Source organism: Felis catus, chromosome A2 (genome assembly GCF_018350175.1).
Source record: "Felis catus isolate Fca126 chromosome A2, F.catus_Fca126_mat1.0, whole genome shotgun sequence".
In the NCBI taxonomy this organism is placed as follows: domain Eukaryota; kingdom Metazoa; phylum Chordata; class Mammalia; order Carnivora; family Felidae; genus Felis; species Felis catus.
In genome coordinates this window covers 114,312,222-114,328,901 of record NC_058369.1, presented here as the reverse complement: position 1 = coordinate 114,328,901, position 16,680 = coordinate 114,312,222, and the positions used below count along the sequence as shown (strand labels likewise).

Here is a 16,680-nt window from a genome sequence, read left to right as displayed (position 1 = left end):
TCCCATTAAGGCAATATTAAAATGTTTTTTTTTTTTTTCCAACGTTTATTTATTTTTGGGACAGAGAGAGACAGAGCATGAACGGGGGAGGGGCAGAGAGAGAGGGAGACACAGAATCGGAAACAGGCTCCAGGCTCTGAGCCATCAGCCCAGAGCCTGACGCGGGGCTCGAACTCACGGACCGCGAGATCGTGACCTGGCTGAAGTCGGACGCTTAACCGACTGCGCCACCCAGGCGCCCCAGTATTAAAATGTTTTTAATGTAATTGCCAACATTTTAACACCGGGAAATTTTATACTGAAAAGATCCAGATCACCGGAAGCTGGGCCAGAGCCAAATGTGGCTGCCGTGGGCTCAGGGCCACTTGGGCCCCTGTCACCCTCTGTGGGCTCTTCCTCTCCTGTCTTTCTGCTGGCCTCTCTGGCCATCTCATTTCTTCTAGGTGCCCTGCTCTTACTTGCTCTAATAGGTTTCCCTGTGGTTTGGACCAGAGAAGTGGTGCTGCTCGCTGCGGGGCCTCTTCACGCCCTATTGAACATACATAGACAGCATGTGGGCTTGTGCGCTTTGCCCTGTAAGTCCCGCGTTCACCCACCCACCGCCTTCCTCCCTCAGGGCAACACTTGCCATCAGTGCAGGCAGAAGACCATCGACACCAAGACGGTGTGTCGGAACCAGGGCTGCGGTGGGGTCCGAGGACAGTTCTGTGGGCCGTGCCTGCGGAATCGCTACGGGGAGGACGTGAGATCTGCGCTGCTGGACCCGGTAGGAACGGTGTGCGCACTTGTGAATTGCACTGGCAAAGAGAAGCAAGCTGAGATGGATGGGGCTCTCAGGACCCTTTATGATCGGGGACCTGTAGCTGCAGAGCTCGGTCTACCCCTCGACACTCCAGAGGAAAAAAAAGGGTTTCCTTCTGGAAAGAGAGCAAGCTGACCCATAGGGCAGAAGAGATGACTGGGTTTTCCAGGGTCCAAGCCTTGCTTTCCTACCGTTATGGTCTGTCAGGTGAACCTGTGTGGCTTTCCTCCAGCAGCATGGCTTACCTCAGGCGAGGCCAGGGAACAGGTGTGTGTCACTGTGTGCCTGGCTGTCGTCTAAGGTGTTTTCCTAACACAGTCGACTTGCAGTTGTTACTAAGTCATTTAAATTTATGAAGTCGAGTATATAACCTCCCAGGTCCTCAGTTCCCTCCTTGAAGTGAGATAATAGTATGGTTAGTATGTATCCGCTTGAACCTAGGCAGTCTGGCCCGAGTCTGTGCTCTTACTTGACCCCTGCCGTGTGACCTCTTTCACAGCGGTCATGGGGTAAATCACTGTCCCCATTTTGCAGATGAATATAGACCACGACTCCGGTTATGTGGTTTAGGAAGTAGAAGAGCTAGAATTCACACGTCCATCTCGCTGCTCTTTTGTACTCCTAAAACCTCCACAGTTTGAAGCAGGCGTCTAATTTTCTGTGTTTCTCCACACGTGGGACCCTGGGTGGTCAACCTCTCTGGGCCTTTTGAATCATGGGGAGGAGACTCGTTTAGTCTCCCTGTGCCATATACTAGAAGTATCCTGTGACTGAAGGTTGGAGGAGAGACCAAGTGAGCCGGGCTTGAGCACAATGTAGGTAACGGGAAACTGCTCTTCCAGGATTGGATGTGTCCTCCCTGCCGTGGGATCTGCAATTGCAGTTACTGTCGCAAGCGTGATGGCCGCTGTGCCACAGGGATCCTCATTCACCTAGCCAAGTTTTACGGTTACAATAATGTTAAGGAATACCTGGAGAGGTAAGTCACAGGTCACAAATGGAGGCTGTCATCTCCAGCTCCAACCGGGGAGACCGTGGAGGCGGGAGTGGTTGCCCTATTTCGGGCAGATGCTTAAAAACCATCTTGAGTGCCATCCATTCCCTAGCTGCTTGCATTAGAGCAGCTCAGGGCTGATGTGTTCCTTATTGGAACGTTTCCCTCCTTTGCTAGGATCTTCAGCTTTGGCACTGCCTGTATCCCCAGTTCCTCCCTCATTGTGTAAAACAGAAATAGAGGCAAGCAGGCTGAGGGGAGAGGTTGGGGCAAAGGGCATGGCCGACACGGTTACTGCTTTCCAGGGCTGAGGAAGCTGCGTTGGGATTCTGCAGTGTGGTTTGGCGTGCGGGAGTGAGGCCCGTGGCTCCCGCTGCCTGGCCAAAAAGTCAGGGCAGGCCTGCCGCAGCGGGGCTGGGCTGTGCACTCGAGCCTAGAACCCGGCTTTGTGTTCGTCTCCATACCCATCACACTGACGCCTCCCTTCTTTTCCTCAGCTTACAGAAGCAGCTGGTGGAGGATGATTAAGAACAAAACCAGCCACCTCACCGTAAAGAACTCTAGCAACATATGCCATCCCACCGGTGCCTACGATTTCTTCCAGTTGTGTTTTTATACAGAAGTTGTTTGTAGATCTAAATACTATTTTTTTAAGATTGTTTATATGCTTGAAAAGGTTTCTCAGGAAGACGGCAAAGCAGAGGAATCTATTTACATATATCCACGGGCCCCTATGCGTAGTGAGTGGTTTTAAAAGCATCTGCATATGACAAAAACACAGCTTAAATGGGGTGGAGTTAAAGTCCAGGTAAGTTCCAGGGCAAACGTTGCGTAAGCAGCTCTTGCCTTTGACACTGTTTGGTGCCTTGATCTTTACCTCCCAGGCAGTGACCACAGTTCAGACCAGGTAGTTAGTGCTTCTCTGGGTCATTGGAAATTTATGTTAAAGAAAGAATGTTCTCTTAAATTACAAAGTGCAATTAACCCATAGATCTTGAGTACTAGAGTTTTATTTTTATTAAAAGTCACCTGTCACGTTACCGACACTGGAGGCCTGGGGACACTGCTGGCCGGCAGGACCGTCTGCCTCTTCCTTCAGGATTCACCTGCTGCCTGAGGTCAGGGGCTTCTAGGTTTTTTTAATTTAAAAAGATTTTGTTTATGTGCAAGAACTCAAATCCCACTTTCTGATGGGGAGACCGTTAAGGACGGTGTTTAAGCAAAATTAACGCACATGTAAGTTACTTAAAAATTCCAGAAGCTGGAGTTTGTTTTATGGCTCTCAGTAAATTAATGTGTGCGGCCCCCCCGGCCAAGGCCCGTGTTGTCCGAGCCTGAGGGCCATCTCAGGCTTCCAGCAGCAGGGCCACGCCTGCCAGGACCCATTTGGCCGCCTTGTCTTTGCTTTTCAATCTGAAGGTCCACACGTAGGTTGGGCCCCTCATTTTGGTTTTGTACACCGGGCATTCATAGGTGTGTTTAGTTTCCTGTCTGTCTGTGGGTATGGCTTTTGCAAAGATAACCGGCATCACAGATGTTAACTCCTTGAGGCAGGCATCAGCAATGGTTCCTGACTGTGTGTCCCATCTGGCACCTATAGCACAAACACAAGGATTGCAACAGTGTGGTGTGTTGGAAGCAATAAATGTTCAGTTTTGTCGTTACTGCTTGTCGGCTTCCTTACTGGTGTGGGAGGTTAAGGGGTGCCACAGAAACACTGGCGGCAGGGCTCAGGGTTCCACGTCTAAACTTTCCTTTGAAAAATGAACTAATTTGAATTCAAAAGATCTCAACCTTGTTTGAAAACACACTCTCCAAGAATTCAGGCACAATAAAGCAAATGAGTTTGCCCTCTCTTTAGAAAATTGAATTCTTCAAAATGAATGCCTTTCCTCTCACCCACCCACATTAGAGATTCGCATACACTGGCATCTTAAGGGCTTAAAGAAATCTTGTAGTAAAATGTCAGAGTGAAGTGACAGTTTTTAATCGCTTCACAATCTTTTTAGTGTAGGTCTTAATGCCACAGGTAATTTAACACTAGAAACAGATGCAGATTGAAGTGACAGCCATCACCCTACGTGCCTTAAAACTTGGCTGACATTGGACCCAGATCCTGGCATTAAATGTGGCGAAACGAGGTCGACAACTGCTAGATGTGAGTACAGAGGAGTGGAGTAAACCAAAGACAGCTACCAACTTGCAACTGATCGAAGAAAGCTCCTAAATTAAAAACTACACCGGTGCTGCTTGTGCTATCTTACCTTCCATGAGGAGCCCGTGGAGATAGGCACCTTCCCGTGGAGGATGGCCATAATCTTCCTTGGTTTTTTTGGTAACATCAACAGTCAAGCACATTTTGTCCAGGGGCCACTCATTTTTGCGAGCCATGGTCTGCATGATTGCTGTGGGAAGAGAAGGAGCAGGAAATGGGATGTAGTGGTAAAAGGGCTCGCAGGGGTCCACAGTCAGCTGCCTTTCTGACTGAGGCATTGTGCTGTGCTTCGGGTTCCTGGAAATGTGCGTGTGGCTGCGCTAGACTGATGGCCAACTGAGGCCTGCAGGACACCTCCCTGCTTGTGTACATGAACTTTTACTGGAATAGCCAGGCCCATTTGGTTACACAGCATCTGGTTTTGCACTGTGGTGGCAGAAGGGAACCACTGGAGAAGAGACCCCGTGGCCTTTGACAGAAAATGTTTATATCCCACTTCACGTGGCTGCTATGCTTGGAACTTTACTTTCTCTGCACACCCAGCTATCACTCCTGCCCCTCCCTCCTGTGTCATGAGCACTGGGGAGCAGGGCAGGTGAGGCAGGATTTGTGCCAGAAGCTGGGGCCGCCCAGTTGGAGCCCTTACCAGTTAAGAAGGACTGAGGGTTGAAGAAGCCAGGAAGCCACACTACAGCTGGAAGGGCAAGATCGTGGGTCCAGGTTTCAAGTTCCCGGCATCGCAAAAGGAGGTCATTAAACCTGGTGAACACGAGGTAGGAGGAAACAAATGCACTTTTTAGTAATAGAGTTTTCCGATAAGGTGAAGTAGATTCTTTAAATTTTTTTTTTTTTTAATGTTTGTTTATTTTTGAGATAGAGCATGAACAGGGGAGGGTCAGAGAGAGGGAGACACAGAATCTGAAGCAGGCTCCAGACTCTGAGCTATCAGCACAGAGCCCAATGCGGGGCTCGAACTCACAGACTGTGAGATCATGACCTGAGCCGAGATCGGACACTCAACCAACTGAGCCACGCGGGCGCCCCGATGAAGTAGATCCCTTTAAAGAGATTTTCTTTCCTGTTGAAATTTTTTAACTATTACCACTAGGGACAAGAAACACTGAGGAATGTGGAAAATTCATCTCTACTTAACAATTTTATTTAGATGCTCTTAGTGATACGTGGCAACCACACCCAGGTGATGTGTGTATAATCCACCTGACAGGCTCCAACAGAGTGTGGACGAGGTGTGTGCGTGGCAATGCGTGTGTGTGTGTGTGTGTGTGTGTGTGTGTAAGGATTGGGGTGGGAGGGATGGCTGCTGGGAAGGGCAGAGGCAGTAGAGCCCAGACAGTGGATTTTCCATATACAATAGGAATGGGGGTAAGAAAAAGCTAGTAAGGGGAAACCACAACTCCGAGCCTCTACATGACTGTGGTTTGGGAAAATGAGGTTTTTTTACCCAAGTTCAGAACTCATCACAACAGTTTTTCAAGGAAGGAGACCAACTCTCACAGAGGCTATGGGAAAATGAGCTTCTCTGATAAAACCAGGAGACCTGTCAAGCTTTGAAATGTAGGATTCAGGGCTGCCAGAAAGAGAAAATGGAGCATGCGTATGTTAAAGCCAGCAGGGAGTTCTCTAGGGTGAGGGCCATGCGGGCTAGCCCTGAAGTTTCCTGGCACCTGGTTTGGTTACGTGTTACAAAAGCAGCAAGGCTGATGCTCACATTCACGCTTGGGTCACTACAAGTTTGTTGTAATGCCTGCCAGTTTACATGGCTCTTACCTGCCCCATGCCAGTCCTTCCAAATCTCTGGTTTAGGGAAAACAATTGACAAGGCAACGAAAAGGAAAAGCAAAGACTTTCAGGGCCACTTGGGTGGCTCAGTTGGTGAAGCATCTGACTTTGGCTCAGGTCATGATCTGGTGGTTCATGAGTTCAGGCCCCGCATCAGGCTGTGTGCTGACAGCTCAGAGCCTGGAGCCTGCTTCAGATTCTGTCTCTGTCCCTTCCCTGCTTGTGCTCACTCTCTCTTAAAAATAAAACGGGCGCCTGGGTGGCGCAGTCGGTTAAGTGTCCGACTTCAGCCAGGTCACGATCTCACGGTCCGTGAGTTCGAGCCCCGCGTCGGGCTCTGGGCTGATGGCTCAGAGCCTGGAGCCTGTTTCCGATTCTGTGTCTCCCTTTCTCTCTGCCCCTCCCCCGTTCATGCTCTGTCTCTCTGTCCCAAAAATAAATAAACGTTGAAAAAAAAATTAAAAAATAAATAAAACATTAAAAAATAAAAAAATAAAAAGATTTTTTATCTAAAAATGTTACCACAAGAGGCTATGCATTATAGCCAAATTACAAGTTTTTAAAAAGGGAAATGATTGCCTGTATAAACAAGATTCTGGTTTGGAAATGACCAGGTAAGAAAAATGAAATTAGGAAGAAAAACATTTTAAAATTAAATGGAAAATACACAAAAATAAACTCAAAATGGATGAAAGACCTCAATGTAAGACAGGAAGCCATCAAAATCCTAGAGGAGAAAGCAGGCAACAACCTCTTTGACACTGGCCACATCAAGTTCTTAACACATCTCCGGGGACAGGGGAAACAAAAGCAAAAATGAAGTGTTGGGACCTCATCAAAACAAAATGTTTCTGCACAGGGAAGGAAACAATCAGCAAAACTAAAGGCAGCTGATGGAATGGGAGAAGATATTTGCAAATGACATATCAGATAAAGGGTTAGTATCCAAAATCTATAAAGAACTTCTCAAACTCAACACCCAAAAAACATAATCCAGTGAAGAAGTGGCCAAAAGACATGAATAGACACTTCTCCAAAGAAGACATCCAGATGGCCAACCGACACGTGAAAAATGCTCAACATCATGCATCAGGGAAATATAAATCAAAACCACAATGAGCTATCACCTCACACAAGTCAGAATGGCTAACATTAACTCCTGCAACAATAAATGTTGGCAAGGATGTGGAGAAAGAGGATCTCTTTTGCACTGCTGGTGGGAATGCAAGCTGGTGCAGCCACTCTGGAAAACAGTATGGAAGTTCCTCAAAAAATTAAAAATAGAACTACCCTACCACCCAGCAATTGCACTACTAGGTATTTATCCAAGGGATATGGATGTGATGTGTCAAAGGGACACATGTACCCCAATGTTTATAGTAGTGCTATCAACCATAGCCAAAGTATGGAAAGAGCCCAAAGTCCATGGATGGATGAATGGATAAAGAAGATGTGGTATATATATACAATGGAATGTTACTTGGCAATCAAAAAGAATGAAGTCTTGCCATTTGCAACTACGTGGGTGGAACTGGAGGGTATTATGGTAAGCAAAATTAGAGAAAGACAAATATCCAAATATCCAGGGAGGGGGACAAAACATAAAAGACTCTAAAATATAGAGAACAGAGGGTTGCTGGAGTGGCTGCAGGAAGGGGGATGGGCTAAATGGGTAAGGGGCATTAAGGAATCTAATCCTGAAATCATTGTTGCACCATATGCTAACTTGGATGTAAATTTAAAAATTAATTAAAAAATGAAAAACTTGTGTACAATTTTAGGAAATTTGGGTTTTCCTAAATTACAAATCTGACTTTGTAAAATCAGGGACGTACCATATTTCCAGAAAATGTGACCCAAGAAAAATCAATGCCAAGACACATTTTAATATAGACCAAAGACAGAATCCTCTGGATAGCGAAGAAAAAAACATGAAGTCTTTTAGAAAAGGAGAAAGTCAGCCACAGACCCCTATACAGCAGCATTTGATCAGAGCAAGCCACGCTGCCTACAAAGCCCCCAACAGTGAGTGGGTTCCACTTTTTTTTTCTTTTATAACCAGCCAGCCTGTTCTTTGAGTATAAAGACAGCTGATTATATGGCATAAGATAATGGCAGCAAATCCAATGAACAAGAAGGCTGAATCATCCAGCAAATAAAAACAAGTGGGATCTGAAGGACTCTCTTAATATATTTAAAACCCTGAGAAAGAAACTAGAATAATAGTCTTAAAAACAGGAAATTACGAAACCAAGTTGGGTACTTTCTCTAACTTGGAATTGAAATATTGACTTTGGACAATGAAATGTTATCTTTTTTAATTAAACTTTTTTTTTCTAACATTTGTTCTTTTTTGAGAGATAGACTATGAGTTGGGGAGGGGCAGAGAGAGAGGGAGACAGAGAATCTGAAGCAGGCTCCAGGCTCCGAGCTGTTAGCACAGAGCCTGACGTGGGGCTTGGACTTACAAACCCTGAGATCACAACCTAAGCCAAAGTTGGATGTTTAACTGACTGAGGCACCCAGGTGCCCCGAGGACAATAAAATTTTAAAAGTTAAGGGGAGACACACAGTAAACCTAGAAACCATTGAAGACAAAATGAAGTCCCCCCCCCCACCCCCAGAAGTGATGAGATCAACCAGGATATAGCAGAGACAGACTGAAAATAAGAGTTCAGATAAGCAAATACAATGAAGATTATGAGGAAGATGGCATTTATTGGGAGACATAAGGGCTGAGAATTTTTCAGGGTGGAAGCAATGGGTAGACATACACACTTAAAATAGCACACAGGAGCAAGTAGGATACAATTTTAAAAGCCCACATCTAAATACATCAGTAAAACTGCGGAACATCGATAGTAAAGAAAAAAATCTTAAGAACTTCCCCAGAGAAAACAGATTAGTTGTGAAGGGATGACAAGTACACTTAAGAACAGTCTCATCAGCTATAATAAATGCCAGGAAACCATGGAGGTAGCAAACTCAAGCGCTGACATTATTCGTATGCTGCAACTGCAGGTTACCCATAGTACAAGAGCGTAGGGAAAAAGATTCCGATAAAGAACACCATTTACTCCCCACCATATATACTGAGAGCCCTGGCATAGATTTTGTCTTTCAGCGAAAAGAGACGGGGGCCCAGAACAAAGGAGCCCAGAATCAGATGTAAAAAGCAACAAAGGAGCAAAGACATCAACACATGTCAAAGCAAAAATAATACTGACTATAAACAAAAATATTATGGTTTAAAATAAGGTTGAATTACAATTGCAGACCAGAGGAGGCAAGAGGGAGATTAAAGTGTTGACTTTACATTATATTAGAGCAGTCAAGTATGGGGGTGCCTGGGTGGCCCAGTTGCTTGGGTGTCTGACTTCAGCTCAGGTCATGGTCTCATCGTTTGTGAGTTCAAGCCCTGCACAGGGGCTGTGTGCTAACAGCTCCTGGAGCCTACTTCCGATTTTGTGTCTCTCTCTGCCCCTTTTCCCATTTGCGCTCGCTCGCTCGCTCTCTCAAAAATAAACATTAAAAAAGCCAAGTGTGTAGGCTACAATGTAAAGTGTCTCTGCTAAAATAATAAGGATAAGCATGTAATAAAGAAAACTGTTAAACTGACAGAAGCCTGAAAAAATTGGAATAAAAGTAGAAAAATATAGAAATAAGCACAAAATAAGATGGAAGTCCAAAGTTACCATTATGACAAAACTTAAGTACAATATAAATATTTTTTATTGGAAATAAAAAATTTGATTTGGGGGGCACTTGGTTGGCTCAGTCAGTTAAGCATGCAACTTCAGCTCATCTCATGGTTTGTGAGTTCAAGCCCCGCATCGGGCTCCATGCTGATAGTGCAGAGCCTGCTTGGGATTCTCTCTCCCTCTCTTTCTGACCCTCCCCTCCCCTTCTCTTTCAAAACTAAAAAAAAAAAAAAAAAAAAAAAAAAAAAAAAAAAAAAAATGTTGGATATCCACAGCATTCATAGAAATCCAGTGAGTAGCTTTGCTCACTCTTCCTGCCAGTTGTTTGCTGCCATCTGTTCCTTCCACATTCTACCTTCCTTTTTTTTTTTTTAATTTTATTTTTTAGTTTTTAGAATTTACATCCAAATTAGTTAGCATATAGTGCAACAATGCTTTCAGGAATAGATTCCTTAATGCCCCTTACCCATTTAGCTCATCCCCCCCTCCCACAACCCCTCCAGCAACCCTCAGTTTGTTCTCCATATTTAGGAGTCTCTTCTGTTTTGTCCCCCTCCCTGTTGTTATATTATTTTTGTTTCCCTTCCCTTATGTTCATTTGTTTTTCCTCTTAAGGTGAAACACTCTATGAGTGAAGTCCTAGGATTTTTGTATTTCTCTGACTAATTTCACTTAGCATAATACCCTCCAGTTCCATCCACGTAGTTGCAAATGGCAAAACTTCATTCTTTTTGATTGCCAAGTAATACTCCATTGTATATATGTACCACATCTTTTTTATCCATTCATCCATCGATGGACATTTGGGCTCTTTCTATATACTTTGGCTGTTGTTGATAGTGCTGCTATAAATGTGGGGGTGCACGTGTCCCTTTGAAACAGCACACCTGCATCCTGTGGATAAATGCCTAGTAGTACAACAGGTGGGTCGTAGGGTAGTTCTATTTTTAGTTTTATGAGGAACCTCCATACTGTTTTCCAGATCGGCTGTACCAGTTTGCATTCCTACCAACAATGCAAAAGAGATCCTCTTTCTCTGCATCCTTGCCAACATCTGATGTTGCCTGAGTGGTTGATGTTAGCCAGTCTGACATGTATGAGGTGATATCTCATTGTGGTTTTGAACTGTATTTCCCTGATGAGTGATGTTGAGCATTTTTTTTTTCATGTGTTGGTTGGCCATCTGGATTTCTTTGGAGAAGTGTCTATTCATGTCTTTCACCCATTTCTTCACTGGATTATTTGTTTTTTGGGTGTTGAGTTTGATAAGTTCTTTATAGATTTTGACACTAACCCTTTATCTGATATGTCATTTGCAAATAGCTTCTCCTATTCTGTCGGTTTCCTTTTAGTTTTGCTGATTGTTTCCTTCACTGTGCAGAAGCTTTTTATTTTGATGAGGGCCCAGTAGTTCATTTTTGCTTTGATTTCCCTTGCCTCTAGAGACGTGTTGAGTAAGAAGTCGCTGCAGCCAAGATCAAAGAGGTTTTTGCCTGCTTTCTCCTCAAAGATTTTGATGGCTTCCTGTCTTACGTTGAGGTCTTTCATCCATTTTGAGTTTATTTTTGTGTACGGTGTAAGAAAGTGGCCCAGGTTCATTCTTCTGCATGTCACTGTCCAGTTTTCCCAGCACCACTTGCTGAAGAGACTGTCTTTATTCCATCGGATATTCTTTCCTGCTTTGTCAAAAATGACTTGGCCATATATTTGTGGGTCGGTTTCTGGGTTCTCTATTTTGTTCCATTGATCTGAGTGTCTGTTCTTGTTGCACCTTCCATTCTTATGTTGGCACACCTCCCTACACAGCAAACACCTGGCTGCCTATGTGGCAGTTCCAAGGTGCACACATTTTCAGTGTGTAGCCCACAGCAGGTCTTGAACTCATGACCCTGAGATCAAGAGTTGACACTTAACCAAGTGAGCCTTCCAGGTACCCCAAAGTTTTGTTTTTAAGATTTTATTTTTAAAGTAATCTCTATACCCAACATGGGGCTTGAACTCACAACCGTGAGATCAAGAGTCACAGGCACCCCTCATTTGGAATTCCCATGGGGCCTTCCAATTTAAGGTTCAGAGGACCATTCTGGTTCATGGAAGAAAGACTTAGGAAAGTATGGATTAAAGAAAATTCCATACCAAAAAGACAGGAATGGAGGGAACCTTTCAAACTTTGTGTGTTGACTATGAAGGCCAAGGAGCAGTTGGAGAGAGCCCTGGCTGTGAGGGAGCTGTGGATGTTCATCCATGGCTTTGGGACACCTCTCTCCACTCACAGCCACACACAGAAGCAGTTGGATTTATGGTGTACTCTACTATGAGCTTTTAAAAGTCAGCTTTGAGATGGCATTGGTAATCACTGGCTTTGAAAATAAGGTATGAAGGGACACGAAAACAAACTCAGGTTACCTCCCATGGCCATTTAAATAGCTGAATGAAGGAATTTTATTACCTACATTTTTGACATGACAAACTGAGAAATTAGGAAGGTCAGGTATTTTGTTCAAGATTAAATAGCTAATAAGTAAGGGGCTATGACCCCTTGCTTTGACCCTGATTTTCACCTGATTTTTTCACTGATTTTTACCTTCGGAGCAACCCACGAAAGACACTCAGGAACAACTGGTGGTAGTTTGTTTGCACAATTATGCAAAGTACGGCCCCAAAGTACTCACAAAGTATAGCCTTCACAGTTCTTCTGACACAACAGTAACTCAGAACGCTGAGCCAGCACCCAGGTGGAGAAAGGCCAGTGGGAGCAGGGAGGGAATCGCTTACCAGTGGGCCAGGCCATAAGTAGATGGATATGCCAGTCTGCTCCAAGCGTCTGGCACTGTGTCATAACTCAGCTGGGACTGCTGGGCTTCCATGTCAGGAGATAACATCAGCTCCCCCTTGCATGGAGAAAAGAGGCCACAAAGTGAGTGCCCTCCAATGTGGGAAAACCTGCTCTGGTACCACTTTTAAACTCACCTTCCAACCAAGGTCTAATTGTTGAAGTGACACACGGATTTCCCGAAGAAGAATATTCATCCTCTCACATTCTTGGAAGCAAACAAGAACATAGGGGCTTCTGTTTGAGGTTTTTTGCATTATCTCCGCCATGTTGAACTCTTCTGGAAGTTTCTCCAAAATGTCATCCAAGACATTCTTAACCTTAAATCATTAACACACACAAAATTTAGCTCCTTTGTATTTCGTTTTTTTAAAGATTCTTTTAAAGTTTATTTTTGAGAGAGAGAGAGAGAATATGAATTCCAAGCAGTCTCCATGCTGTCTGCACAGAGCCCTATGTGGGGCTTGAACTCAGGAAACCACGAGATCATTGCCTGAGCCAAAACCAAGAGTTGGATGCTTAACCAATGAGTCAACGAAGTGTCCCCTTTGTATTTCATTTTTAGTCACAGGGACACTATCCTTGATGTTTGGAAGTCCCAGAATCTATCCCACAACTCCCAATGATACTTGCTAATGCATTGAAAACATGTCCGCCACTCCTTGGAGGTGGGCAGATGCGCTGCCAACTAGCTCAGCTACCTGTGCATGACCGAAGCCCCTCCCCTTTAGATCCCACCAGGGAGGAGCTACTATTTGTAGTTTTTTCACTGGTAGCATTTGGGGAGTTGAAGAACTGTCATGAATTCCATTTCACTTGTGCGTGTCAAGACAGAATCAGAGGAAGTGGAACCCCAACATCTGGGTATTACATTTTGTAATCCGCTAATTAAAAAAAAAATCATTTTGAAAGTCACACAAACCAAAAATGCCCTTTAAACTTGAGCTAATTCTGGTGACTTTATGATGTTGCCCTTTCCAACTGACACAGCCTAAAATTTGGGGAAGCAGTTTAGATCAACGTTTTCAACAACGAGGAAGCCTCTGTCTTCTTTACTTATTGCCCTGAAGACATAAAAAACTTATACATTAAAGACGCAAAGATGCATACAGTAGTTCAATGTGCATGTTTAGTCTATCCGGTCTCACGGACCTACGGAAAACCAACAAATACCTAAAGTAGACAAGAGAGTGAAGATAGTGCTGTCTGTCTTCAGCCCCAGGCCACTTTCCCTCTCCCACTGATTTCTGGGATTACTGCCTACAGTTCTGACAGCATTAACAGCAAGTTGCTTTAGCGCCCGGCAGGTAATTTTTCAGGTCCTGCAGTCTTATTCCTCTACAATAGCTGCACAAAGTACAAAACAGTGTAGTAGGCAAGTTAGGTAAAGGGGTGGCTTTTGGAATCAGCTGGAGTTTGGTTTCCTTCATTGGCCCTTTCTAGCTGTCTAGCAAATCACCTAAACTTAATTCTGTTACAGGGATCCTGATACTACTCAGAGCTATTGAGAATTAAATGGTTTCTTCCTAAAGCACTTTCTTAAGTGCTTAGCATATAGTAAGCACTCAATAAATTCGTTGCTACAATCTGTTTGCCTATTTGGGGTGTTGAGGTATCTCAAGAGGTTTGCTTTGTAGTTTCTGGTTTAACGGTCAGCTTCTTTGTTGGAAAGAATGAAGCCCAAAAAACAAAATGAAGACCTCATCTACCTCTCTGCTTGTATTAATACTATAGCTTTTGCCAAATGGGTGATTTTTTCTTTTTCATCTTCTTAAGAAAAAAAAAAAAGTGTAACATTCAGATAAGGGAGATGTTAGTATATGGGATAAAACACCACACAACAAATCCTAAAGCCTCTAAATGACAACCAGTGCCTCAACAAATGGCCATATTTCAAGAAATAATACAGAAAATTCCTGAGACCTCATGATAAGGAAATCTGAGAGTGTGTTCCAACAACCTATCCTTGTCCCTCAAATCCTGATTAATAATTGTGAGAGGGGAATACGGGCTAATTTACATGGGGAAAAATAAACTAGTAAGGTTTTAAGTTAACGAGAAATAAGATTTTAATCTAAATGCAAAAAAAGGTAGCATTTGATGTCTATTTCTCATCCCCATCATTCTAGGCAATAGATACCTTCAAAAGAATAACGCTAAAAGCAAAACAAACCAACAACAACAAAAAAAACCAATGCCAGTCTCCCAAGATAATCTAATAAAGACATCATAAAATGACAGAGCCAAAAACACACAATAAAAAAGCAAGTCACAGATTTGGAGAAGAGGTTTGCCATACATCTATCTGACAAAGGATACACGTTGAGAACAGAGTCCTTACAAATCTGTAAGAAAAACATTGACAACAATTTTTTAAAAAATGGGCAAGCAACTGGAACAGGTACTTCACATGAGATTCTATCCACATGGCTATAACCCCATGAAAAGATATTCAGCATCACCCCTTGACTAAGAAATGCAAAGTTAAAACCATGATGAAATAAATACTACCTTTCACAAAACCTCAAGGAAAGAGAACAGGGGACACTTGCACACTGCTGGTGGGAGTGTAAGTGGTACAAGCACTTTTGAAAACTGCTTGGGAATATCGACTGAAACTACATGTTACACCCAGTGATCCAGCAATTCCACTTCTCAGCAGAGAGGGTAAGAAGTATGAGTGGACGCCTCTGGGAGTTGCCAGTGCTGGGTGACAAGGGATTACAAGAATGTTCATGGCTGGGATATTCGTAATAGTGAAAAGCTAGAAAGAACCCAAACATCCATCTACTATAGAATGAAGAAAAAATGGCATATTCATACAATAGAATATGAAACAAAAATGAATCACTAGCCCATGCAACAACATGGGTGAAATCTCACAAACATAACACAGAATGAAAGGAGCCAGACCTAAATAAGTACACAGTGCATGAATGCATGTATTTGAAGTTCAAACACAGGCAAAGCTAACCTATGGTGACAGAGGTAAGATGAGTAGTTACCTTTAGATGGGAGAGGGAGGGATATACTGACCCTGAGTGTTGGAAATGTTATGTATTTTGATCTAGGTGGTGGTGAGATAGTTGTATAGAAAGGGAGAAATTCATTTAGTTGTACACGCAACATTAGTTCCACAAAAAAAGAAAGACCCTCTACCTTTTCTTCCGTGGACTGCCCCAGCTCCTCACTGACGAGTGCATTCCTGGGCTGCATCTCCAGCAAAGTTCTGAAGAGAGTGTTCGACATCACCGTCAGGAATTCTATTTCAGCATTTGGGTGGAGGCCATACAGTGCTGGGCTTTCTGGAGGAAGCCTCTCCTCTATGTACTGGTGGTAGCCTGAATAATCTAGATTAGGTGGGGCTGCAAATCCTGGGGCCAGCGTCAGTTCATCTTCCACCTTCGACCACAAAGGAACAGAGTCAATTATTCCAAGTCTAATTGGGCATGAATCTTCGCATCCTAAAATATTTTGAGAACGCTCTTAACAAGAAGGTCCCGGTGCAATGCTGGATAGGTAGTGGGCTCTCTAAAATGTTTCACAACCCTTTTGTAATTTGATCATTTGGCCCTGTGTTTGGCACCAGGCTGACCTCTGGGGAGGAGTCCAAGGAACACACATGAATCCCTGCCCCGAGAAGCCTTAGTCCACAGTTTGCCCAGGGCAACATGGTACCTGAACACAGCTGAACCATCTGCTGTGTACTAGTCACCCCATCAAATGCTTCAAGTCACTGATTATCCCACACATCTGCAAACATTTTGTAGACAGAAATGGAGATTAGGAGTAACTTCCCCAGGCAAGATGTTTGATTTAAATCTTAATTCTGAACGCATTTTAGTATGGCTCTATAGGTTTTACTTTCCTAATGTATGCACTTGCCATAATACTCTTCAAGTTATTTTTTACACGATACAGAGTTCTATGTACTCATACTGAATAAACAGGAGTGTGTATATGTAAGTAACAATTTAGAGGGCACTATCTACAAAGAGTCAGCTCAGTGACACTTCCTCATGCCTTTGAACCACTCAGGGTAGAGTCCACACTGCTCGCCTCCAGATCCACAGACCCGGGACCGGTGTTGGCACATACTGACGGTGTTGGCACATACTCAGTACACAGGTGCCTAATGAATGAACGGCGGGAGCGAGGAGGCATTTATCATACCCATGTACTTCATTAAGGCTGCGGTAGAGGAAGACATTCCACATAGAGGAAGGATCTAAAGAAAGGCAATGTAAAGAGCAATACCAAACCTAAGTTATGTGAATACAGTTCTTCAAAAGGTGACAAAAGAATTTACGGACATGATTCTCTTCCCAGCCAGGA

At 43.8% G+C, this 16,680-nt stretch overlaps 2 protein-coding genes across 17 annotated transcripts in view; one reads left to right on the top strand and one right to left on the bottom strand.

The window, feature by feature from the left end:
- Positions 1 to 3,460, top strand: part of CDCA7L (cell division cycle associated 7 like) — a 38,896-nt gene extending 35,436 nt beyond the window's left edge. For all 4 annotated transcript variants that reach the window (XM_023250433.2, XM_019825597.3, XM_019825596.3 and 1 more), the window contains exons 8-10: positions 617 to 766; positions 1,645 to 1,781; positions 2,294 to 3,460. In XM_023250433.2, coding sequence (XP_023106201.1) covers positions 617 to 766; positions 1,645 to 1,781; positions 2,294 to 2,324 — 318 coding nt within the window. In that variant the 3' untranslated portion in view covers positions 2,325 to 3,460. The remainder of the gene's footprint in view (positions 1 to 616; positions 767 to 1,644; positions 1,782 to 2,293) is intronic.
- DNAH11 (dynein axonemal heavy chain 11) overlaps positions 1 to 16,680 on the bottom strand; it is a 372,548-nt gene that overhangs the window by 11,621 nt on the left and 344,247 nt on the right. For 11 of the 13 annotated variants that reach the window (XM_045052473.1, XM_045052471.1, XM_045052469.1 and 8 more), the window contains 6 exons: positions 15,505 to 15,747; positions 12,483 to 12,665; positions 12,288 to 12,403; positions 4,658 to 4,770; positions 4,061 to 4,201; positions 2,791 to 3,390 (listed from right to left, as the gene is read on the bottom strand). In XM_045052473.1, coding sequence (XP_044908408.1) covers positions 3,143 to 3,390; positions 4,061 to 4,201; positions 4,658 to 4,770; positions 12,288 to 12,403; positions 12,483 to 12,665; positions 15,505 to 15,747 — 1,044 coding nt within the window. In that variant the 3' untranslated portion in view covers positions 2,791 to 3,142. Of the gene's footprint in view, positions 1 to 2,790; positions 3,391 to 4,060; positions 4,202 to 4,657; positions 4,771 to 12,287; positions 12,404 to 12,482; positions 12,666 to 15,504; positions 15,748 to 16,680 lie in introns of those variants that run through there. The other 2 variants (XM_045052472.1, XM_045052477.1) reach the window with 2 other exon arrangements.